The 24,688-nt window shown below is 37.5% G+C and overlaps 2 protein-coding genes across 2 annotated transcripts; one reads left to right on the top strand and one right to left on the bottom strand.

Annotated features, from left to right (window-relative positions):
- Window positions 1-6,155: 6,155 nt before the first annotated feature.
- LOC128280784 (uncharacterized) lies at window positions 6,156-14,580 on the bottom strand. The gene is given in 3 exon segments (XM_053019236.1): window positions 6,156-6,778; window positions 6,781-9,484; window positions 13,705-14,580. Coding segments are annotated over 3 exon segments (4,203 nt in total).
- A 4,180-nt stretch (window positions 14,581-18,760) lies between these two features.
- LOC108480099 (uncharacterized) lies at window positions 18,761-23,329 on the top strand. Its single transcript, XM_017782953.2, has 4 exons — window positions 18,761-19,110; window positions 20,741-20,962; window positions 21,100-21,212; window positions 21,362-23,329. Exons 1-4 carry the CDS (start codon window positions 18,925-18,927, stop codon window positions 21,729-21,731), a joined length of 891 nt encoding a protein of 296 aa, XP_017638442.1. The 5' UTR covers window positions 18,761-18,924; the 3' UTR covers window positions 21,732-23,329.
- Window positions 23,330-24,688: the final 1,359 nt, after the last annotated feature.

Genomic DNA, 24,688 nt, shown 5'->3' with positions numbered 1-24,688 from the left:
TACTCACTACAATTTGATTAATCACATTACATAGTTGCTAATGTAGTAATCTTGTGATACTTAACTTTACTTGATTTGGGTCTATCAGGAGTTCCATGAGAAAAAAGTGCTTTTAGTAAGACAAGAGTACCCGTTAGCCTTCCGTAATTGGCACTGACTCGCCTTTCAATTTTTGCCCATCGTAATTGGCAACTCCCCTAAAGAGTGTTCCCGCCCTAATCACTAATGCATGTTTTGGACAATTAAACTTGATATGGGGTTTATAAAACATCCTCTTCTCGTGGCATGAAACTAGGCTTCTTTAACGACATAACGAACTTAAGCCCGTTACCACATAACCACTATCAACTGGAAACCCTATTTATACTTGAACCTGTGACCGCATAACTGTTAACTGGGAGTTTGAGTTGCAATGCAACATCTTCTAAGGTGATGGTACACTCCCCAAAATGCAAATAAAATTTGTGGGTGTCTGAATGTCGCTGGATCACTGTTAAATCAAATATACCTTAAAACTATCACATATTCTCCTGGTAAAACAAAAAAAATAAAAAAAATATTTTTACTTTGCCCTTGTTTCGAACATTGAATTTTCTCATTTTCTCCCCCTACTTCTAATTACAATAAATTCTCTCTATGTTTCTTCTCTTCCAAAAAAAAAATCAATATATACAAATTTTGCACCGTGGATAGGGTATATATATGCTTTTAGTGCCACCAGACAATACAGTGACACCAAAAAAAATTTAACTTTTTTAACTATCTGACATCGGTGCTGCTAGGCAGCACGACGACACAAAAAAATTACTTTTTTACCTGCCGACATCGCTACTGCCAGACAGCCCGGCAACATAAAAAAAGATTCTTGACATTTTTTTTTCAATTTGAAAAAAAAAATATTTTTTTAAATTTCTCCAGTTTCGCCTGAGAGATTGGCAACACCTATTAAAAAATATATTTCTTCTTTTTTTTCCCTCCCTGAATACTTATAAAAAATACGAGTATTTTAAAAAATACATACTAGTCTTGCCTTTCCCAATGGCGGCACCCAACAAAATGATTTAAAAAAAACATTAATCAGGCCATCATTAGGGGGCGGTACAACTGGTAGGTCGGACGAATTTGACGGACACTATAGATTTCAAGATATACTCGTACAAGACTTTTTATTCTCGTACAAAATTTTATATTCGGGTCATTTTCATAAATAATCATATTCTTTTAGTCATTTTCAAAAAAAATAAAAAAAAATACCATACTACAAATTTCGACCAGACAACTGTAACTGACATTCTTACTATTAAAAGGATTTTTATTAGTTAGAGAAGGTTTAATTCTGTTGAAACCATTCTTTTGAAAACGGGGATCGACTTTGTTTGAAAGTGAAAATTAAAACAGGAGTCGCCACCAATCTTTTATCAGGTGTGATCGGATCACCTTTGTTTTAATAAATCAATTTTAATTTACTAAAACAGGGCCTTTGGTCTACGAAACTTGAGAGAATGAGTTCGGGAGTCGGTTACGTGCGAGGAAGGATTAGCACCCTCGACACGCCCAAAAAATTGGTACCGAATTGATTAGTTAGTGTCTTAATGTCAAAAATTAAAAATCGGGAAGGGACTTGAAATACGATCTTTTCTATTAATACTGATTTTAAAATTCTTGAATTAGCTTAAATCGATTTGTTTAAAGATTTCCTTATCTCGAGATATCGGAGTATCACATCCCGTAAGTTAGGACACAATACCATGAATTCCCGAGCACAAGGTCGTCTTTTAATTTAAATTGGAAATCCGTGCATTTCAAAACTCAAAGGGATATTTAGCTATTTAGAACCAACAAGAGAACCGAAACCCCGTAAGTTAGGGCACAATTCTTCGATGTTCCAAAATGCGAAACATTGCCTTATTTATTGAAATTAGTAAAAACATGAATAAAAATCTTTAAAGTAATGAACAACGAATGATATAAAATAGGCGGAGACAAAAATAAACGAGTTGGAAATACATTGAAACAAATAATAAATATGACAACAATATTAAAACAATAACAATGCATGCGATATATTAAACGTAATAATAGTATCCAATGTGAAATAAAACAACTAATATATACATAATAAAGATATTAAGAGTATGTACGTAAAATATATATATTTATAAATAGTAATAGTGTTAGAAATATACTATATATAGTGTTTGAAGTATATACATAAAATAGTGAAAATATAACTAGTAATGTTAAGATATATATAATATATACATATGTATGAAATAGATATAAAAAAATATGTACATAATATAGTGTAAAAATACATACATAATATAATTAAAATATATACATAAGATAACATGTAGAAAAAATATATATAAATAATATAGTATTAAAGATATATACATAAAATAGTATAATATATATACGTAATATAGAATTTAGAATATACCTAATATATTAAAAGAATATATATAATATAATATTAAAAATATAATAATAACAAAAAAAGAGGAGAGAGTGGGTGATTTTCGGCCACAAGGTCGCCAAATCATCACGGACCGTCACTGCCATCGTCGGTGCCACTGCCACATCAGCAATGGGACCTCAAAAAGACTTTTTCGGTAAAATGGGAAAGCTTCCTCCTTTTATTTTTACTTTCAGTATAAAAGAAACAAAATAAAACTGAAAGGAAAACAATAAGCAAACAAAGAACTTAAAACGAGAATAGACCAAGAAACCTCTTTTGCTTTGATATTTGATTAATCTCCAAAAAAAAAACTAGCCTCTCCAAAACTAGCCTTTACAATAACTCTTCTCCTTGATTACTCTAAAAAACCTCTCAAAATCCTTTACAATAACTTTCTCCCCAAAACTTCTTCCTCCCTAAATACAAAATATGAGAAGGCTTATATAGCCATTTACAAAATATTTTTATTGTTTATGTCTTCATTTGTAGGTACAAGTGGTGGTGGAGTGTGGCTAGTGGAGTAGGTAGTGGAGCAAGTGTGGCTAGTGGAGTTGGTGGTGGAGCAAGTGTGGCTAGTGGAGTTGGTGGTGGCAAAGGCTAGGATTTAGTTGAGAAAAGTTTAGGTTGTGGGCTAGGTTTTTTATTTTAATTTGGGCTTAGGGTTTAGGCCATTGGGGTTTTGATGTAAATTGGGCTTTGGGTAGTTAAGATTTTGGGTTTTGGGTTTAATTTTGGTGGGTTAGGTAAGGCTAAATTGGGTTTTGATGTAAATGGGTTAAAATTGGCCTACAACAGCTGCCCCTCTTTGCTTATTATCGTGTAACGGGAATAAAGCAAAGACACAAAGAAAGGCCAATTTTGCCCGGTCTTACTAAGTATGGACTTCTTTGGTGCTATTCTCATCCAGGTAGTCTTTTTCCAAACCACTGTATCTTGTTTTCTTGATCAAATCCACTGTATCTTCTGATATATGCCTTGTAGCTTCGATCTACTCCAATGTGACTTCAAAAAGATAAGATTTACAGCTTTAATCTGCTCTTCCATCGCTTTAGTCAGATAAAGTTTGTGGTCTTCTCTTTTGCAACTTTTAGAAAGGCAAGATCTGATATCCTCGATCCGCTCCACTACAACTTCAATTAGCTTCACTGTAACTTCAGGGATATAAAATCTATGTCTTCGATTAATTCCAGTCTTTATTCTTTACTCGGCATGTGATCCTGAGCTTAACTCATTTCTCGCAATATGAATTGACTCTTTAAAACTAGACATTAAAAACAGAAATTGAAAATAGCTCAGCACGTGAGTCAAGGCTCAACTCACTTCTCGCAATATGAGTTGATTTTTAAAATAAAATTTGTAAAACAGATTTTGAAAATATCCCGGTATGTGACCTGAGGCTCAACTCACCTCTCGTAATATGAGTTGATTTTTGCAAAGCATAAATTTTAAAAAAAACATCAATTGAAAATACCTCGGCGTGTGAGCTGAGGCTCAACTCACCTCTCGCAATATGAGTTGATTTTTTTGACAAACATAAATTGAAAAAAAAAAAGAAATTGAAAATATCTCAGCGTGTCCTGAGGCTGAACTCACCTTTCGCAATATGAGTTGATTTTTTTGGAAAAACAATATTTGAAAAACAGAATTTGAAAATACCTCAGCGTGTGAGTCAAGGCTCAACTCACCACTCGCAATATGAGCTGGTTTTTTTTTGAACACAGAAATTGAAGAATAGAAATGGAAAACACCTCAGCGTCTTGAGGTTCAACTCACCTCTCGCAATATGAGCTGATTTTTTTGAAAGACAGAAATTGAAAATACCTCAACGTGTCTTGAGGCTCAACTCACCTCTCGCAATATGAGTTGATTTTTGACAAACAAAAATTGAAATTACCTCAGTGTGCCTTGAGGTTCAACTCACCTCTCGCAACATGAGCTGATTTTTTTGAAAGACAGAAATTGAAAATACCTCAATGTGTCTTGAGGCTCAACTCACCTCTCGCAATATGAGTTGATTTTTGACAAACAAAATTGAAATTACCTCGGCGTGTCCTGAGGCTCAACTCACCTATCGCAATATGAGTTGATTTTTTGAAAAATAGAAATTGAAAATACCTCAACGTGTCTTGAGGCTCAACTCACCTCTCGCAATATGAGTTGAGTTTTGACAAACAAAAATTGAAATTACCTCAGCGTTTCCTGAGGCTCAACTCACCTATCACAATATGAGTTGATTTTTTTGAAAAACAGAAATTGAAAATACCTCAACGTGTCTTGAGGCTCAACTTACCTCTCGCAATATGAGTTGAGTTTTGACAAACAAAAATTGAAATTACCTCAGCGTGTCCTGAGGCTCAACTCACTTCTCATAATATGAGTTGATTTTTTTTAGAAACATAAATTAAAAAAACGAAAATTGAAAATACCTCAGCGTGTCACGAGGTGAACTCACCTCTCGCAATATGAGTTGATTTGAAAAGCGAATTTGTAAGGCAAAATTGAAAAACAGAATTGAAAATACCTCGGTGTTCTCGAGGCTCAACTCACCTCTCTAATATGAGTTGATTTTTGAAAAATAGAAATTAAAAGTAGTAATTGAAAAATAGAAATTAAAAATACCTTGGCGTGCCCCGAGGCTCAGCTCACCTCTCGCAATATGAGTTGATTTTTGAAAAGCATAAATTGAAAAAATAGAAATTAAAAATACCTCGTGTGTGACTGAGGCCCAACTCACCTCTCATAATATGAGTTGATTTTTTGAAAGATAGAAATAAAAACATCAAAATACCAAAAGATGTCATCTGGTGGAGCTCATGTGTCCTTTCCTTTGATTCAGTACAGCTATCATCGAAATCTCTTGTTCTGCTGAAATACATGTATATATGTCATGCATGATGTTATCATGAAATGCATATGTTTGCCTTAAATGCCTTTATGCCTACATGATCATGCTATGTGCCTTGGGCTTGCTTGTCATATGTCCCTTTCCGTCATGATTTTTGATGATCTGCGTTCATTACTTTGACTCTTGACTTTCTCTTCAGGCCCTGTACCCATTCTCTAGCTTCACGACTAATCTGCGTTTATCAGATATCGCTCTTTTGCCCCTGGTTGAACTTTGTCCTTGCTTTGAGGCTCTTGTACTTATCAAATTCTTGTTCGGGTAATACTTAACACTTCTTTTGTTTAGAGTATGTCATTTCACTATTTATCATGTAAATGAACCACATAATGAGATGCATGAAAATGGTCAGATAGGGACAAAAGGATACCTCACATTTATTCATTTTAAATGTAGCAAACAAAGAAAGTTAATCAATGATAGTAAAAAAAAAGTGTCATAAAGAGAAAGGGGATCGCATTTCAACAAATACAAATGCTCTAGATATTCAACGCATGAACTCTTCCACGTTCCTCAATCAAGAATCTTTTCGAGCATGGCTTTCTTGCGTAAGAGATTTCGAGTTTTCAGAAATGTTTCAAATACTATAGTCTCTCTGTTTGACCCACCGTTCAAAACGCCTTGCTTGCTTCATTAGAACGCCCTTTAGGGTTTTCATCCTAATCTTTTATGTTAATCAAGACGCCCTTTTCGGGTTTTCACCTTGATCCCTCTCTCTTTTTATTTTTTCTTTTCTTTTCTCTTTTTTTTTTAAAATGCCCTTTTTCGGGTTTTCATCTTGATTTTTCTTTTTTAAGCATAATATTTCTTCACAGCATCTGAATTCACTGGATTCGGTAACTCCTTCTCATCCATCTCAGTGAGAATCAAAGCTCCGCCCGAGAATGCCTTCTTTACGACATATGGTCCTTCCCAATTTGGTACCCATTTTCCTCGTAAGTCCTTCTGTATTGGAAAAATCTTTCTCAGCACGAGTTCTCTTTCGTGAAATTCTCTTGGCCGTATTTTCTTGTCATGGGCCGCGATCATTCTCTTCTGGTACATCTGTCCGTGACAAATTACCTTTAAACATTTTTCTTCGATGATGTTTAACTGGTCATATCGAGCTCGAACCCATTCTGCCTCCTCTAGTTTCGAATCCATTAAGACTCGTAAAGAGGGGATCTCAACTTTGATAGGTAGCACAGCTTCTATTCCATAGACCAGAGAAAAAGGAGTTGCCCCCGTAGATGTCCGTACAGATGTGCGATATGCATACAAAGCAAATGGTAGCTTCTCGTGCCAATTTTTATATGTCTCAGTCATTTTCCCAATAATCTTCTTAATATTCTTGTTGGCTGCTTCAACAGCTCCGTTCATTTTCGGGTGATAGGGTGACGAGTTATGATGCTTTATTTGAAACTGCTCACACACTTCATCATTTTGTTGTTCAGATTCAAGGCGTTATCTGAAATGATTCTCTCAGGCAAACCATATCGACAAATGATTTCTTTTTTCAAAAATCTGCAAACTGCAGTCTTTGTCACATTGGCAAACGAAACAGCTTCTATCCATTTTGTGAAGTAATCAAAAACCACAAAAATGAACCGGTGTCCATTAGAAGCTTTTGGGGAAATTGGCCCTATAACATCCATGCCCCACATAGAAAAGGGCCACGGAGAAGTCATGACATGAAGGAGCGAAGGGGCTACATGAATCTTATCGCCATAAATTTGACATTTGTGGCATTTTCTTGCAAAACTAATGCAGTCGCTTTCCATCGTCAGCTAGTAGTAACCGAGTCTCATAATCTTCCTGGCCATAGTGAAACTATTGGCATGTGTCCCACAAATTCCCTCGTGGACATCTTCAAGTATTTTTCTGGTTTCAACATCATCTACGCATCTCAAGAGTACTTGATCTTTTCCTCTTTTGTACAGGATGTTCCCATCAAGAACAAATCTCTCTGCCATTCTTCTGATTGTTCGTTTGTCATTCTCATTTGCTTGTTCGGGATACTTTTGGTTCTTGACATATTCTAAGATATCATGGAACCATGGCCGTCCATCTGGCTCTTTTTCAATGCTGAAACAATGTGCAGGGACTTTATATATGCTCATTTGAAGAGGCATTATTTCTGTTTCTCCGTTTGTTTTGAACATTAAAGCCAAAGTGACCAGGGCATCAGCCAATTGGTTTTCTTCTCGTGGGAGGTAATTAAAAGTTATTTCTTCGAATTCTTTAATCAGCTCTGCCACTAGATCACTGTATTTGACCAGTTTCGAATCTCTCACTTCCCAATCTCCACGGATTTGGCATATCACCAAGGCTGAGTCTCCGTATACCTCTAAAGTTTTGATGTTTTGTCCAATTGCTGCACGAAGTCCCATGATACAAGCCTCATATTCTGCTATGTTGTTCGTACAGAAAAAGTTCAGCCTGGCAGTGAGTGGGCAATGGTTTCCTTCTGGTGATACTAAGACTGCTCCAATCCCATGCCCCAATGCATTCGATGCACCATCAAAGCTCATCTTCCATGACTTTACTTTTGATGACTCACATTCTTTTTCTGTAATGCACATCAAGTCTTCATCTGGGAAATCAAATCTCAATGGCTCGTATTCCTCCGTTGTTCGAGTTGCTAAGAAGTCAGCTATTGCGCTCCCTTTTATCGACTTTTGGCTCACATAGACGATATCATATTCTGATAGTAAGATCTGCCATCGTGCCATTCTTCCTGAGAGTGCAGATGATTCCATCATGTACTTTATTGGGTCCAACTTTGAAATTAGCCATGTCGTATGATACAGCATATATTGCTTGAGTCTTCGAGCTACCCAAACCAGAGTGCAACAATATTTTTCTATGGACGAATACTTTGCCTCATATTCAGTGAACTTTTTGCTGAGGTAGTAGATCGTCTTTTCTTTCTTTCCGGACTCGTCATGTTGCCCCAGTACGCAACCCATTGAATTCTCGAACACAGTCAAATACAATATCAATGGTCTTCCCGGCATTGGTGGTACTAGCACTGGAGGACTAGACAAATACTGTTTTATCTTGTTAAAAGCCACTTTGCACTCCTCGTTCCATTCTCCGGGATTATGTTTTCGAAGGAGTCGAAAGATTGGGTCGCATTGGTTGGTAAGTTGAGCGATAAATCGGGCGATGTAGTTTAATCTCCCTAAAAATCCTCTGACTTCCTTTTGCGTGCGCGGAGGTGATAACTCTTGAATGGCTTTTATTTTATCTAGATCAACTTCAATGCCTCTCTCGCTGACAATGAAGCCAAGCAATTTTCTTGAGGTAGCCCCAAACGTACATTTGGCCGGATTGAGCTTTAGCTGGATCTTTCTCAGTCTGTCGAACAACTTCTTCAGGTTCACTACATGCTCTTCTTCCCCTCGGGATTTAGCAATCATATCGTCGACATAGACCTCTATTTCTTTATGCATCATGTCATGGAATAACGTCACCATAGCCCTCTGATATGTTGCCCCAGCATTCTTTAACCCAAATGGCATCACCTTGTAGCAGAATGTTCCCCACATTGTTACGAAGGTAGTTTTCTCCATATCCTCAGGGGCCATCTTGATCTGATTATACCCCGAGAATCCATCCATGAAAGAAAACAATAAAAGTTTTGCTGTGTTATCCACCAACGTATCAATGTGTGGTAAGGGAAAATTATCTTTGAGACTTGCTCGATTCAGGTCACGATAATCCACGCACATTCGTATTTTGCCGTCTTTCTTTGGTACCGGAACTATGTTGGCCACCCACTCTGGATATTTGGAGGTTTGTAGAAAGCCAGCATCAAATTGCTTCTTGACTTCCTCTTTTATTTTCAACAACATCTCAGGTCTCATCCGTCTTAGCTTTTGTTGAATGGGTTTGCATTCTGGCTTCAATGGGAGCTTATGGACTACTACATCTTCATCCAATCCTGACATATCCTGATATGCCCATGCAAATACATCTTTGTAGTCACGGAGCAAAACAATCAAATTATGCCTGGTGCCCCCTGAAATAGAGGTCCCAATCTTCACTTATTGCTTCCTTTCTTCAGCTCCAAAGTTTATTGTTTCAACAAATTCTTGATGAGGTAAAATCTGTTTATCCTCTTGTTCCACCATTCTTAGCAAGTCAGGAGATGAGGCATAGTCTTCAGCATTTTCTTCGGCTTCGAATTCTCCTAAACAAACAGCCTTCTCAAAATTGATTTCAGGACTCGTAACGGGTTTGTTCATGCAATTGATATCTGAGCACATGAAAGTTGAATTGAAAAGGAAACTATAGAGGGGCATCCAAGTATTGAAACCAACAAACTAAATTTTATGGTATGGCATGAGGCAAATGTAAAGATAGGCTATTAAATGATTCTGGAATTAGTGATAATGCGAAAAATCGTGACAAAATGCATCTTCATTAATATTCATTTAAATGATAAAGAGCGAATGCAAGCTCTTACAAAAGAATTCTATTATATCTAAGGACATAACAGAATGTTAACATTTGAGCATTACTCTGAAGACTTATAAACTACAAGAAGATCCTCGGCAGTCCAATTGTTCAACATGAAACCCGGGGGACAAGGGTGTATCTTTGAGACATCTTTATTCGCGTCAGCTCCTTTATCAATGACATTTATACTGATATTCTGAAAACCCTTTTTGATCATTAACATTGTGCCTTGTGCATTGTCCTGCCTCGGGTATATCATTCCCGCAGACGTAAATGTTCTTGACAAAGGAGGGAATTCCATAGGCTCTCATTCTGGTTCTCGGCCTAAGGTTCTTGCGATCCTTCTTTCGTGATCTTTCTTCCACTGTCTTCTTCTTTGACGCATGTCCGGCTGGAACCCTAAGCAGTATCGGGCCTTGTGGTGCACTAGTTTTAGAGCCCTGACTATTCCTTGCAGATATCTCCCTAAACCTCTTCTCGCTCGAGCTCCCCTTCCTATAGTCAACTTGACACCCATTCTGATATTTCTCGATAGTTTTGGCACCGAAATTCTATTTCCCTCAGCGACAAAAGTGGCATTGACAAATTCAAGGGATCGGAAGGAACATTCCACTGCGTCTTTGCTTACTTCAAGATATGGCGCATCAGCAGAGATAGATGTGATAATGTCTTCTTCTCCCTCGACAGTGACCAAACAACCATCCATGATGAACTTTACTTTTTGATGGAGAGAGGATGGAACTGCTCCAGCAGAATGGATCTAGGGCCTTCCTGCAAAGCGCTTATCTGAGGTGTGATGTCCATGACTTGGAACTCGACATTGTAAATGTAAGGGCCCACTTCTAAAGGGATATCAATCTTTCCCATAACTTCACGTCTTGTCCCATCGAATGCCCTTACCGTGGAATGACAGGGCCTTAAATAGGACAGATCTATCGAAATTCTGGAAAGCGTGGCCAAAGGCATGACATTGAGTGCCGAGCCATTATCGATAAGCACATTCGGTATTATGTAGCCCTTGCAACGCGTCGTAACATGTAGTACTTTCACGGAGCCTCTACCATTGGGTGGTATTTCGTCATCACTAAAAGAAATGAAATTATCTGCATTCAAGTTGTTCACCCATCTGTCCAGCTTCTCCACGGATATATTGTTTGCCACGTAAGCTTAATTCAACACCTTCAGCAAAGCGTTCCGGTGTGGCTCCGAATTTAGCAGCAGAAATAAAACCAAGATTCGTGCTGGTTGCTTATTCAATTGTTCCACCACATTGTATTCACTGTGTTTGATAAATTTCAAGAACTCTTGTGCTTCCTCCTCATCCACAGGCTTTTTAGTTTCTTGCACGGGTGGAATTTCTTGCTCGACTTCGGCCTCATACATCATTGCTTTCCCTTTTTGCTTCCAGTCACTGTTCTTCTTCACTGGTTCGACCTCTTTCGAATAACATTTTCCACTTCGAGTAAAATGACCTACCTCTCCAACATCTCCAGTTATGGCTTTGAGCTTTTCATCTTCCGGTTTGAGAATATTGATGTCATATTTCCATGGTACGGCTTTGTCGTCCTTGTACGGGAAAGGAGACGGTACTTTGATTATTATTTTTGGTTTCACCGGCTCTTTCGTCACGTCGTAATAAATTACTAACGGTCGATCCGCGCTATAAGGGAGACCTGATGATTGGTTGTCAGAGGTGCATACTTCTCTTTCATTGGTCTCTTCCCTCTTGTTAAGGACCTTAATCTCCTTATTATCCATCCGGTCTTGAAGCAATCCTTTAAATTCCTCACACGACTGAATGTAGTGTCCTACAATTCCATAGAAATTGTAAAAAACTTTGACCTTCTTCTCCGAGAATTCTATCGGGGTAACAAAGTAATCCTTTCTTAACCAGTACCTCCCAGATTTTCCGCAGAAGCGTCCTTATTTCCGAAACACATCTTCTGACTTTCCATTCGTCCTCTTTCCCCACTGTGTTCACATTCCCTTCAGCATGGTTAGGGAAGGGTTTCCAGTTGCGTTACTGGCACTATCGAACCGTAAGATACCCGCGTCAATGAGTCCTTGAACTCTCCTTTTAAAGGCTAGGCAATTCTCCGTGGAATGCCCCTGGTTCCCCGCGTGGTATGCACAACTAGCGTTTGGATCGTACCACTTTGGGTATGGAGGTTTAAAGGGTGCCACGTAATGGGAAGAAATCAGCTGTTTCTCCAGAATTTTTGGGTACAATTCCCCATACGACACAGGGATAGGAGTAAATTGCGGTCTCTCAGGATTAGGCCTTACTGGTCTTGGTTCATTTCTGGGCTGGCTTTGAGCGGGTACCGTGTTTTGTGGGAATGTGGTGATGGGTCTTTGGTTGTTCGTGGCATATACGGGGTAGGAAGGAGGTGGTGCTTGGTAGTAAAGGGTTTGAGGGGGATAATAGAAATTTGGAGGTGGATAACTTCGAGGTCGGGGTTGGTTTGGATATGGATTAGGGGCATAACGACTTCACATTCCCACCATGTGGGCTTCTGGTTCTTTCTTCTTCATGGGTGCTTCCCTTCTTGAACTTTCTTGACCTTCTATTCTACCGCTCTTGACGGCGTTCTCTATAAGCTCACCGGATATTACAATATCCGCGAAGTCCTTCGTGGCGCTTCCCACTAGTTTGTCATAAAACGGCGTCTTTAAGGTGTTGATAAAAAGGACGGTTATCTCCATTTTCATTAGTGGGGGTTCCACTTGGGCTGAGACGTCCCTCCATCTCTGCGCGTACTGTCTAAAAGTTTCTGACGGCTTTTTTTCCATCATTTGTAAAGTCATCCGATCAGGCACCATATCTGATACATGCTTGTACTGCTCACAGAATGCCAACACCAAGTCTTTCCAAGATCGGATCCTTTCCTTACTGAGCTGGTTGTACCACCGAAGAGCCGATCCTACTAAACTGTCTTGAAAATAATGTACAAGTAGCTTATCTTCGTTTGTGTAACCGATCATTTTTCGGTAAAACATGGCAAGGTTTGCTTTTGGACATCTTGTCCCATCGTACTTTTCGAAATCAGGCACCTTGAACTTCGGAGGTAGGATTAGGTCAGGTACCAAACTGAGTTCTTTAGCACCTAGTACCGAGAAGACTTCAGTGCCTTCTATTACCTTGAGTCTTCCTTCCAAATTGCTATACTTCTCTTGAGCCTCGTGATCATTTATTTTCAACTTGGCTATTTCGACTGGATCATCTAAATCTGGAACTACAGGATTGGCAGGGGTTGCTCCGGGATTTGACATAAATGTTCCTTGCCCTAGATGAGCAAATGGCATAGGTCGTTGTTCCAAGCCTGTAGATTCCCCTTGAGTATACCCTCTTTGTGCTACGTGGGCATGTGGTGGAGTGAATCCTGGGGGATAGAGTGGATCCTGGTCATGGTTAATTCTTGATTGAGGTTCCATACTGTCGGGGTTCTGCATGGGTCCTTTTCCTTTGACCAAAACTGATATCATCTCCATCATTCTAGCCATTTGATCCTTTTGTTCAAGTGATTCCTCTCGAGATCTTACTATCAAATCCCTCGTTTCTTGCTGTGACTTAGCCAGTTGTTCTTGTAATTCCTTCTGGACTCTTTCCATCCTTTCGATTCTTTCATTGAACTCAGCCTCCATTGCTCTAGCTTGTCGACGCGTTTTATACGAATGGCGTGGTTCCAGATTTGAAGTGTTGCAATTGCGAATTATATGATTCTAACTTTAGCGAATGGTTATGGGATATGTATAAGCAATGAATGGATGAATGGATGCAAAAAGAGGCGTTGATTCCAATTCAATTTCATTAGAAGAACTTCACTAGAAGAAAAATTTCTTTACATAGAACGGATGATTACATATACAACTTCGCCCTAATGCCCAAAGTCTTAACTTTCCTAAGAAGCCAAGCTAAGCTTCGGCCTCGGTCTGATTCCAACTCGTACTTTAAGCTTAATATATCAGCCTGAACTGCCAAGATTTGCAAGTGATCAGCTATCTCCCGAACCTGAGCTATAGCTTCGCCCATGACATAGTCTCTATCTCTAATCTGGTTTTGAGAGTGGTGAAGCTGTTCTCTGTAATGGTCGTTGTTTGTCTCAAGAAGTTCCACTCGAATTTTGCTATCTCGCAGTGCGGTCTTGAGTTCTTCTATTTTCCCTTTCAACTCTTCGATCCTGCTCAGACTAGCCTTTAGCTTAATTATCGAATTATGGCTACGATGTTGCTGAAGTAATCTTTCCAATTCAGCCACCCGAGCTCGTAACTTCTCCTTTTTGTTTTGGGTTTCTAACAAACTCTTCTTCAGAGTGTCCTTTCGTACTAGGGCATCTTGAAATCTTTTCTCCCAATGGTCGGCTCTAGTCTTTTCCTCTTTAATCTCTTGACACCATTGCTCTGACGTTTTACCTAATCCGGTAGTTTTTATTGTTATACGAAGCTTCTTGTAATCAGTTTTCAGACTATTTAAATCTTCCTGGGCCTTGTTCTTTCCTTTCCTTAACTTCTCGGCCTCTAGCTTGTGGATATCGACGTCTAACCCCAACTTCATTTTATCTTCTTCTAGCTGCTCTATCTTCTTCCCTAACTCCGAGTTTCTTTTCTCAAAATCTTGCTTAATGATCTCTAACTCGGATGGGATGACCCGTAAATGCTCCTCTATCGGTTGTGTGTTCCCTTGATTCTGCCTAGGGATGTTGTCGTTGACTCTTCTACCCCACCACCATTCATACTCGGGGGTCATCATCGGGCCTGCAGTGAATCCTTTCATTCTTTGAGTTTGGTTCCATGCATCTGATATCTCGCAAACCCTCTTTTTATAATTGTTGCCTTTATAGGGGAACTCACATTGTGCCAACCCTTGTGTCACCGGTATAAACTACCTTGATCGATACTGCCTTAACACCATCAATGGAGCGTATCCAATGGCTCCCCATATTCTAGCAAGAGGGACCCAGTCAAAATTACCGCACCTATATAAGATCTCGTCAGGAATCAACCACGGAGCTCTCCATTCAACGTCTTCGGTCCGTAAATTTTAGAGAATAGTTATCCACCTCTTTTCGGAGATGTCGTCCCGCCTCGATGTGGCCACTAATTCTCTTAATAGGGAATAATCCTTAGAGAATACCTGATAGGAGACCTTCTCCACCTTCCAAAAATGACTGTGGAACCAAGCCAAAAGAAGCTGTGCGCAACCAATAAATCTTCCCTCGCCCGCTCTCCGGAATGTATTCAAGGATCAAAAAGTTTCTGCTAGGATTACCGGGATGGGTGTGGTACCTTTATCAAGTCGATCGAATAAATCTGAGACGGCTTTATCATGTGTCCAAGTGCTTTAGGAAAGACGATCAAACCGTAAAGACTTAAGGCAAAAACATCAACCCTTTTCTTCGAATCCGGGTGCGCAAGAATAAAATCCCTCAAATTCCTCAAAGGAATACATTTACTATCCCCTTTTTGCTTGATGCGGGTCGCAACCCATTGCTCGCTCATCCCCGTGATATTCATCAATTTCTTCAAAAAGGGAGGGACATTAACAGGTCTTGAATAGGCCCTATCGGCCTGAATCTTTGGGCAATTAAGTAACGCCATGTATTCCTCCACCGTAGGTACTAAATCAACTCCTCCGAAAGTGAAGCAACTGTAAGCGGGGTTCTAAAATTGCGCGAGGGCCCGAAACAAGTACTTGTCCACCTTTACATCGAGCAAATAGGGTAGGTCGCCGTAGTTACAGTAAAAGAGTTATTTGACTTCGCCATTCCAACTATTCCATATATCCCTTAACTCTTGCAGGTCGTTCTGAGTCACACTGATGCGAGTGAAATCCCAAAACTCCGATTCATATCCCTCGGTCAAACTATCTCCTTTCTCCTATTACGTTCTCTCAGACCACACTCGGACGGCCGCATTATCCTCCATTCTATAAAGAAATCCTTTTTCCATGCTAAACTCTTCTAATTAGTAACCGAACGTAAATCAGCACCCTTTTATGATGAAATGTCATGCGAAAATGATCAAAATACAACAAGTTAGTATTATATACAAAGAATAGAATTCAAAGCAAATAGTGAGTAAATAAACACCTAATCAGGTAACCACTAGGGTTTGGTGTGGTTCTACCTAGGGTAGGCTCCAAGGGCTCATTACATGTAGTTTGGTTCTAAAGTAAAGGTACCTAAACCAGCAGATTCCTCGATCCTCACCCATTATAGGTTCATACAGACCGAGTTCGATTCAGGGGAATACATTTCCCTACGGCTATACGGAGGTGAAAACCCCACGAAGACGCAGGTACGGATGTATCCAGAAAGCGATCCACTATCCTATACGGAGGTGAAGGCCTCACGAAGGAGTAGTTTTCCACTTCCACTTAAGAGGGTGAAATCGACCAATAATGCGATGCGATATGTAAAGATACCTCAAAGAATTAAACCACTTGAAGCAAGCATATTATGAAGAGAGTCGCGAAAATAACAGACAACATGCAATGCAGTAAATTTAAAATCGATTTTTGATTTTTGACAAAAGACAAAAAAATAATCAATTTAAGGCTCGACTCTCGAATTCCCCAGTGGAGTCGCTCAGCTGTCGAAACCATTCTTTTGAAAACGGGGATCGACTTTGTTTGAGAGTTAAAATTAAAACGGGAGTCGCCACTAATCTTTTATCAGGTGTGATCGGATCACCTTTGTTTTAATAAATCAATTTTAGTTTACTAAAACAGGGCCTTTGGTCTACGAAACTTGAGAGAATGAGTTCGGGAGTCGGTTACGTGCGAGGAAGGATTAGCACTCTCGACACACCCAAAAAATTGGTACCGAATTGATTAGTTAGTGTCTTAATGTCGAAAATTAAAAATCGGGAAGGGACTTGAAATACGATCTTTTCTATTAATACTGATTTTAAAATTCTTGAATTAGCTTAAATCGATTTGTTTAAAGATTTCCTTATCTCGAGATATCGGAGTATCACATCCCGTAAGTTAGGACACAATACCATGAATTCCCGAGCACAAGGTCGTCTTTTAATTTAAATTGGAAATCCGTGCATTTCAAAACTCAAAAGGATATTTAGCTATTTAGAACCAACAAGAGAACCGAAACCCCGTAAGTTAGGGCACAATTCTTCGATGTTCCAAAATGCGAAACATTGCCTTATTTATTGAAATTAGTAAAAACATGAATAAAAATCTTTAAAGTAATGAACAACAGAATGATATAAAATAGGCGGGAGACAAAAATAAACGAGTTGAGAATACATTGAAACAAATAATAAATATGACAACAATATTAAAACAATAACAATGCATGCGATATATTAAATGTAATAATAATATCCAATGTGAAATAAAAACAACGAATATATACATAATAAATATATTAAGAGTATATACGTAAAATATATATATTTATAAATAGTAATAGTGTTAGAAATATACTATATATAGTGTTTGAAGTATATACATAAAATAGTGAAAATATAACTAGTAATGTTAAGATATATATAATATATACATATGTATGAAATAGATATAAAAAAATATGTACATAATATAGTGTAAAAATACATACATAATATAATTAAAATATATACATAAGATAACATGTAAAAAAAATATATATATATAAATAATATAGTATTAAAGATATATACATAAAATAGTATAATATATATATACGTAATATAGAATTTAGAATATACCTAATATATTAAAAGAATATATATAATATAATATTAAAGAATATAATAATAACAAAAAAAGAGGAGAGAGTGGGTGATTTCTACCACAAGGTCAAACCACAAATCGATGCCACCAGTACAAATGGGACCTCAAAAAAACTTTTTCGATAAAAATGGGAAAGCTTCCTCCTTTTATTTTTACTTTCGTATAAAAGAAAAAAAATAAAACTGAAAGGAAAACAATAAACAAACAAAGAACTTAAAACGAGAATAGACCAAGAAACCTCTTTTGCTTTGATATTTGATTAATCTCCAAAAAAAAAAAACTAGCCTCTCCAAAAATTAGCCTTTACAATAACTCTTCTCCTTGATTACTCTAAAAAAACCTCTCAAAAATCCTTTACAATAACTTTCTCCCCCAAAACTTCTTCCTCCCCTAAATACAAAATATGAGAAGGCTTATATAGCTATTTACAAAATATTTTTTATTGTTTATGTCTTCATTTGTAGGTACAAAGTGGTGGTGGAGTGTGGCTAGTGGAGTAGGTAGTGGAGTAAGTGTGGCTAGTGGAGTTGGTGGTGGAGCAAGTGGGGCTAGTGGAGTTGGTGGTGACAAAAGGCTAGGATTTAGTTGAGAAAAGTTTAGGTTATGGGCTAGGTTTTTTATTTTAATTTGGGCTTAGGGTTTGGGCCATTGGGGTTTTGATGTAAATTAGGCTTTGGGTAGTTAAGATTTTGAGTTTTGGGTTTAATTTTGGTGGGTTAGGTAAGGCTAAATTGGGTTTTGATGTAAATGGGTTAAAATTGGCCTACAACAAATTCAACTCTTAGTTATTGTACTTGTTACATATTTATAATTTAGTCTTTTTATTTTTAATTTTAAGAATCTACTTTTCCTATGCTTTTAATTAAATAATTGAAGCCTAATTGAGAATACATTAAAGGACTTTAGTTAAATTAGATTATATAATATTTTTCCTTAAAATTATTCACACGACGAATTTAAAGTCACAAGTAAAGAAAAAAATATCGAAATTTACTTTGCTTTTCTATAACAATAATAAGAAATCTTACAATTGGTGATTCATAATTCTTACAATTCCAATTTTAGTATTTTGGTCTTATTTTGGTAACACATGATCAATATTCTATTTTTAAAATGCTATATAATCAAATTTGATAAGTTAAAATAGTAGATGAATTAATTTCAGGAGATTAAAAATAGAGATATTAAATTGAAAATATGTGAAGAGTTCAGAGATTGAGAGCAAAATTAGACCCTCAGAGAAATTTTTTTTCTTTTGGGGTAGTCGAAAGATAAGTTTAGCTGTTGAAGTTAGAGAGCTAAGGACGATAAGGACAAGTTATTTTTAGTACGTCTCTCCAAATGGGTCCCTGAAGGAGATTCTGGTAGTTCCTCTACCGACGAAAAATGGCTGAGGCAAAGAGTTTGGGAGTGGTTGGCAGTGGGCAAATGGGTTCAGGCATAGCTCAGCTGGGTGCCATGCATGGTCTCCATGTTTGGCTACTCGATACAGACCCTACCGCACTTTGCAGAGTCAACAAATCCATCTCTTCTTCCCTTCAACGTTTTGTTTCCAAAGGCCAAATCTCACAGGTAAACTCGATCTTTCATCTTTCTTATATGGGGTTTGAAGTTATATTATATGTTTACATATGTTGATGAGCAGCTGAACTAGTTTCCTTTAGCTTTGTGTTATATAACTTCACAAAGAAAAAGAAAAAAAAAGATGATCAAAAAGTTAAATGAATAAATTGTTGTGCTAAAATTTTGTTTCAGTCTTTTAATCTGATTGAAACTTAGATTGGGTTTGAGTTAAAACAGTTTGAAAGTTGGCAAAATAGATAAAAAGCGTTGATCTTGGATTGAGCTTATGTTCGGACTTTGGATTGGAGCTAAAGAGTGAAGATTTTCTGGGAATTTTGAGAAGTTTGTAGGTCTAGTAGTTGATGGAAGGTTTGAGTGGTTGAACTTTTTGATGATATGGTTATTATTTTTCTGATTTTGGTTTGTTGATATGAGAATGTGTAGTTGGTGAAAGATGCAGAGGCGGACCTTAATGGAGGACAAGGGGCCTTGGCCCCTCTATTTTTTGAAAATTCCTGGAAATTTTCTTTATGCCTTTTAATTTTGTTTTTGAAGTTCTCATTAATCTCACAAAATATTTAAATATTTTAATTAGATCTCAGTTTTTATGAAGTAATCTTATTAAACTCCTAAAATTTATGAAAATTTTACTTAGGCCCTCCAAAACTTAGTCCTAATATTTGCCACTGTGAAGATGAGTGACTCACCCTGTTTAGGACGAGGCAGTGAGCTGCCGGATAAGGTGGTCGGAGTAGGAGAGTAGTAGGGAAGGCGAGGATCAGGTTTGAGGATGGTTGGGAGGAGCCTTATATACTTGCCATCTCCTGTCTCGATGCCATGTGTCAAGTTTCTATTGACGGGTCAGGGGCAAGTAGTCTGGTGTCATAGGCTTAAGTAGAGTAAGTAGAGTGTTGCTATGATGTGGCTTGTGTCATTTCAGATGGGATGTGGTAGATGAGACTTGATGTGGCGGTAATTGAGTCCACTTGTCAAGCAAGTTACAAGCCGGGGTTCTCATGAGGGGTCCCATTAGAGGATTCGTTCGTACCGCTTGGAGACTTGGCCATCTGGGCGCTAAATGGGGTATAACATGGTTTATTTCAGTGTAAATTTGGAGAGGAAGAGGCTGCCTTTGTGACTGGTATTAATTGAAGTTGTTAGAGGTTTAAATGAAATGGTTGCATAAGGTCTGGCTAACAAATGCTTTCGGTCTGGTATTGGTACTTTATTTGGCAACATGGTGTTAAAGTTGGAACTTTGCCATAAAAATCACCATTATATATTTGAAGGGAAACAAACTGGGGGTATTATCTTAGATGAACAGTAGGTCATATTCCCATACCTATGTATGAAAATGTGTTCAAATTCCAGTGTAGGATATGAGTACTTCAAGAAAAATGATGAGTTGAAACAACATGGTTTTTTCCTTTTAGTTTACATGTTATATATATATATATATATATGAAGAAACACAAATCGGGGGGTATTATCTTAGATGAACAATAGCACTGAAGGTTCTTGACTAAAATAGTGAAAATTTAAGGTTCTATTACATATTTTATGTCAAAAGGTATTGCATAGATAAGGCTTAAAATCAAGAACACCTTAGTTTTCATTAGCTCATTGTTTCACTTGGCAGGCTGCTTGTACTGAAGCTTTGGGGCGTCTGAAATATACTTCAAATATAGACGAGCTCCGATCTGCAGATTTCATTGTTGAAGCAATTGTAGAATCAGAAGATGTGAAGAAAAAGTTGTTCATCGAACTCGATAAGATCACAAAGAGTTCAGCCATTTTAGCATCTAATACAAGTTCCATCTCCATTACTCGATTAGCATCCGCAACTAGCAGACCATGCCAGGTTATATTCAGTGCATCTTTGTTTTGACATGGAGGCATGGAGGCATGTTTGGGATATTTTGAAATAATTGACGATCACCTGCAAAATCACATCATATTTTGTTGAGATTGAAGCAAACCTGTGATTTTTTTTTGCAGGTCATTGGAATGCATTTCATGAATCCTCCTCCAATAATGAAGTTGGTTGAGATTGTTCGAGGTGCAGACACATCGGATGAAACATTTCATGCGACAAAGGCGTTGGCGGAGAGGTAATGTCTGATTAAAGAACGCGTGCAAAAAAAACCATTAAAACTTCTTTTAACTAGCTCTATTGGCTTATCCATGTGTTAGCTAGCTAGCATTGTCTCCTCTGTTCCAATTATTTGACTGCCATTTTAACTGGACCTTGAATTCGCAGGTTTCATAAGACAATAATATGCTCCCAGGACTATTCAGGCTTTATTGTGAATCGAATCCTTATGCCAATGATAAATGAAGCATTTTTCACACTATATACTGGGGTGGCCACCAAGGAAGATATTGATACAGGGATGAAGTTAGGAACAAATCATCCAATGGGTCCCTTGGAGCTTGCTGATTTCATTGGACTCGATGTGTGTTTATCGATAATGAAAGTTCTACATGCTGGTCTAGGTGACAGTAAATATGCCCCTTGCCCTCTTCTTGTGCAGTATGTCGATGCCGGTCGTGTTGGGAGAAAATGTGGTATTGGGGTATATGACTACCGTAAGGGGTCTGAACCTATAAAGGCATCTCCCCGACTCTAAATATATCTTGTTTCATGGATAATGAATACCAAAAGCAGTGCCTAAATAAGGCTTGTAAGTCATATCGAGAACTTGTCAGTACAAGTTCCAGGAATGAAGTGGTATGGAAATATATGTACATTCTTTCTTTTTTCTTGACTGTTTCCATTGATTCCCTGTCTTAAAGTAAAGTATGATTGGGGGAATAAGATGGGGACTCTTCAATTGGGAAACTTATGCTTTAGAAAATTAGGAATCAGGGGTGGTATAGTGGTGCAGTAAAGGATATACCACGCGTCTATCAAATAAGGACTGCTACAGAAACATGCAGGAAATTTTCAGGTAAAAAATTGTAATAAAGTTTCCCTGATGAAACTGTTAAAATCCCCTTGTGAACTACATTGTAGATGTGGCTATGATCTTTAAAAAATTCTCTAAATACATAAAAAAAAACTTAAATATATACCCGTATCCAAAACTCATGTAGGAGTGCATGTAAAAGATTATATCACTTTAGTGCTTGGTGCTCTGTTTGGGGAAAGCATTAATTGGTAGCTTACCTCATTGAAATTACTGCATGTCGTACAGTACTTTCTTCAAGTGGGCTTAATTTGCAGCCAACAGCAAGTTGTTCAGTTGATTGACATAGTGGCTACCTTTTATCCTAAAGTAAATGTCATACAGCTGTCAGATGCCAATTGAATCAATAGTAATTAATAGAAAAAAACAAAGCAAAAATTGGATTAGAATTCTTGAGAAACATCAGTCTCGCAATAGAATAAACTACATTTTGTCTGCAAAAATTAACAAAATCTCAAACCTTTATGGTACACTTGGTTATGAATCAAGATTAAGATCTTAATATTGTTATGGATGATTGTGTATTTAAACTTCAAGCTCCTGATAATAATGCAAATGCATGTGTCCCATATAGTGCTTGCCAGCTTAGGAACCTTTAGTGTAAGGCAAGGAAATTCAAAGTAGACCCGCCCTTTTTCTCTAATAGATGACGGCCGAGGTGACCCACATGGAGGAAACCCCTAACTCTTATCAGGGGAACTATGAACTTCATCCTTTGATCATGGCTAATAGTCCCCCATACACACCAGGGGGCCACCATCCTTCCCTAATCCTAAAGTTGTCATTATTAGGCAGCTTCTTTATTGAAAGTGATTGAATTGGAATCCGATAAAATCTTGGAAAAAAAAATATAAACTACATTATTAGACAGAAAACCCAGATAGAAAAAGCTCCCAACTTTTTTCTTTCTCTATAATTAAAAGGACTTTTAGGACATATTTTGGAACCAAGAAGAAGAACAGAAAGACAGGCATGAAGTTCTTGTTTCAGTGTCCTTGCTGTTCTTGTTTCTGCTTCATGAAGCCTAAGAAAGGGAAACCAAAGATGAAGGATGACAAGGCTGAGACAAAAAAGGAAGTGAAGGCTGAAAAAGAGAAGGAAGCGAAGGCTGAGTGAAAATGATGATTTACTTACATTATATTCTTCACTGCTGCTCAAGTAAATTGTATGTAACTTTTGTTTGAATGAAAAATGCTGCCTTGTCTTGGTTATTGTAGTATTATTTGCTTGTACTGATAATAAACTTGACATTTCTATTATGTTTTGTCTTTGTATTTTGATGTCATTTATGTTCTGCAAATGTTGCTTGATGATATAGATATCGACGGCTCTGGTTTGTTCTGATTTTATGAGATGTACTTGAAAGAACAGCCAGATCTGCTTGTATACCTATATTTACTGAGGAATTTGATGATAAAATTCATTGGGGGCTTACATTAATCTCCAAGTTTCAGTTTTCATGTTCTACCTTTAACGTTTTAGCATCATAATGTGGGATTTTGATTGGTATTTTCCGTAACGTAGGATCGATTTCATTTACTAAGGAATTTCTAGCCTGCGGCATTGAAGAATTCAAACATTCATTAGGTTTTTAATCTCTTTCTCTTGAATTGTTGGAGCTCAATTCCTTTACTTCTAAGGTGGAGTAGTGTATGTTTTTAAGACAGTTTTGAGCAATGGCTGAAGTCATTAGCATACATTTCCTTGTTGGTAAATGTCAATAATCCCCTAAAGTTCAGTTTTTTTTTTCAATTGAAAAACCTACAAGAAACTTAAAAAAAGAAAAAATCATAGAAAACAACAACAATAATAGGTCATAATAAGAATTGTAACCCAAAAATGACAAGAAAAAGAAAAAGAAAAAACAAAAGCATGTGAAGAGGGGAACAAAAGATTATGTAACAAGATTGTCAGTCTGACCCACACGACCTAACGTTAATGCTTTGTCGATTTATAGCCATCATTTCATCGGCAAAATTAGGACCTCAATGAAAACTTCATCAATATATCAGTTTGTAGTCTTGATCAATTAGGGGGATAAATAACATGGGACTAATGGACTAATATAAACTTCTCTAGGAGTTTATCTTTGCTACTAATGACTGAAGAATTGACTTATGTTGTATGGAGGTTTTATTAATGATACCAACCCCATTGGCCAAGATTGGCTCGTCTTAATGGGCTGGTAACAAGAAGTAGACACAACAATTAAAGATTAAGTTGAATTCTTTTGTGCAAGAATTCATTTCCAGTCATTTTTAAATAAAGATTACGATTTGTTCAAGCTTTCCTTTTAGAAGTTTTTTTAAATAAATTTTGCTAATTTGAACAACTATTGCAATAGAAAGATAAATAATAATCTGGGTTTGTAATAAGATCAAGAGTTTTCAATGAAGTCAACAAATCATCCAGCTATCCAGAGAGATGATAGTGCAAAAGAGCCCTTACAAGGGCCATGAAGCTTTCCAATGTTTGGTATCGTGACAATGACGTCCATTTTGAGATCCTGCAATTGGCCTTTCAAGTCGGTCTTTAGGCATGTGTTACGACTCTCATCTAGATGCTTGGTTCCTCAGAATCAGTTAGGGGCCAAGGATGACTCCATCCACCTTTTCTTC

Source organism: Gossypium arboreum, chromosome 1, assembly GCF_025698485.1.
Source record: "Gossypium arboreum isolate Shixiya-1 chromosome 1, ASM2569848v2, whole genome shotgun sequence".
NCBI classification, from domain to species: domain Eukaryota; kingdom Viridiplantae; phylum Streptophyta; class Magnoliopsida; order Malvales; family Malvaceae; genus Gossypium; species Gossypium arboreum.
The sequence above is the reverse complement of the archived record's forward strand: the minus strand, read 5'-3'. Positions and strand labels throughout refer to the sequence as shown.

Coding starts and splice junctions, on each gene's coding strand:
- LOC108480099 (XM_017782953.2), top strand. CDS start 18,925: ATGGCTGAGGCAAAGAGTTTGGGAGTGGTTGGCAGTGGGCAAATGGGT. Junction 20,963..21,099: donor CAACTAGCAGACCATGCCAG/GTTATATTCAGT, acceptor TTTTTTTTGCAG/GTCATTGGAATGCATTTCAT. Junction 21,213..21,361: donor ACAAAGGCGTTGGCGGAGAG/GTAATGTCTGAT, acceptor TTGAATTCGCAG/GTTTCATAAGACAATAATAT.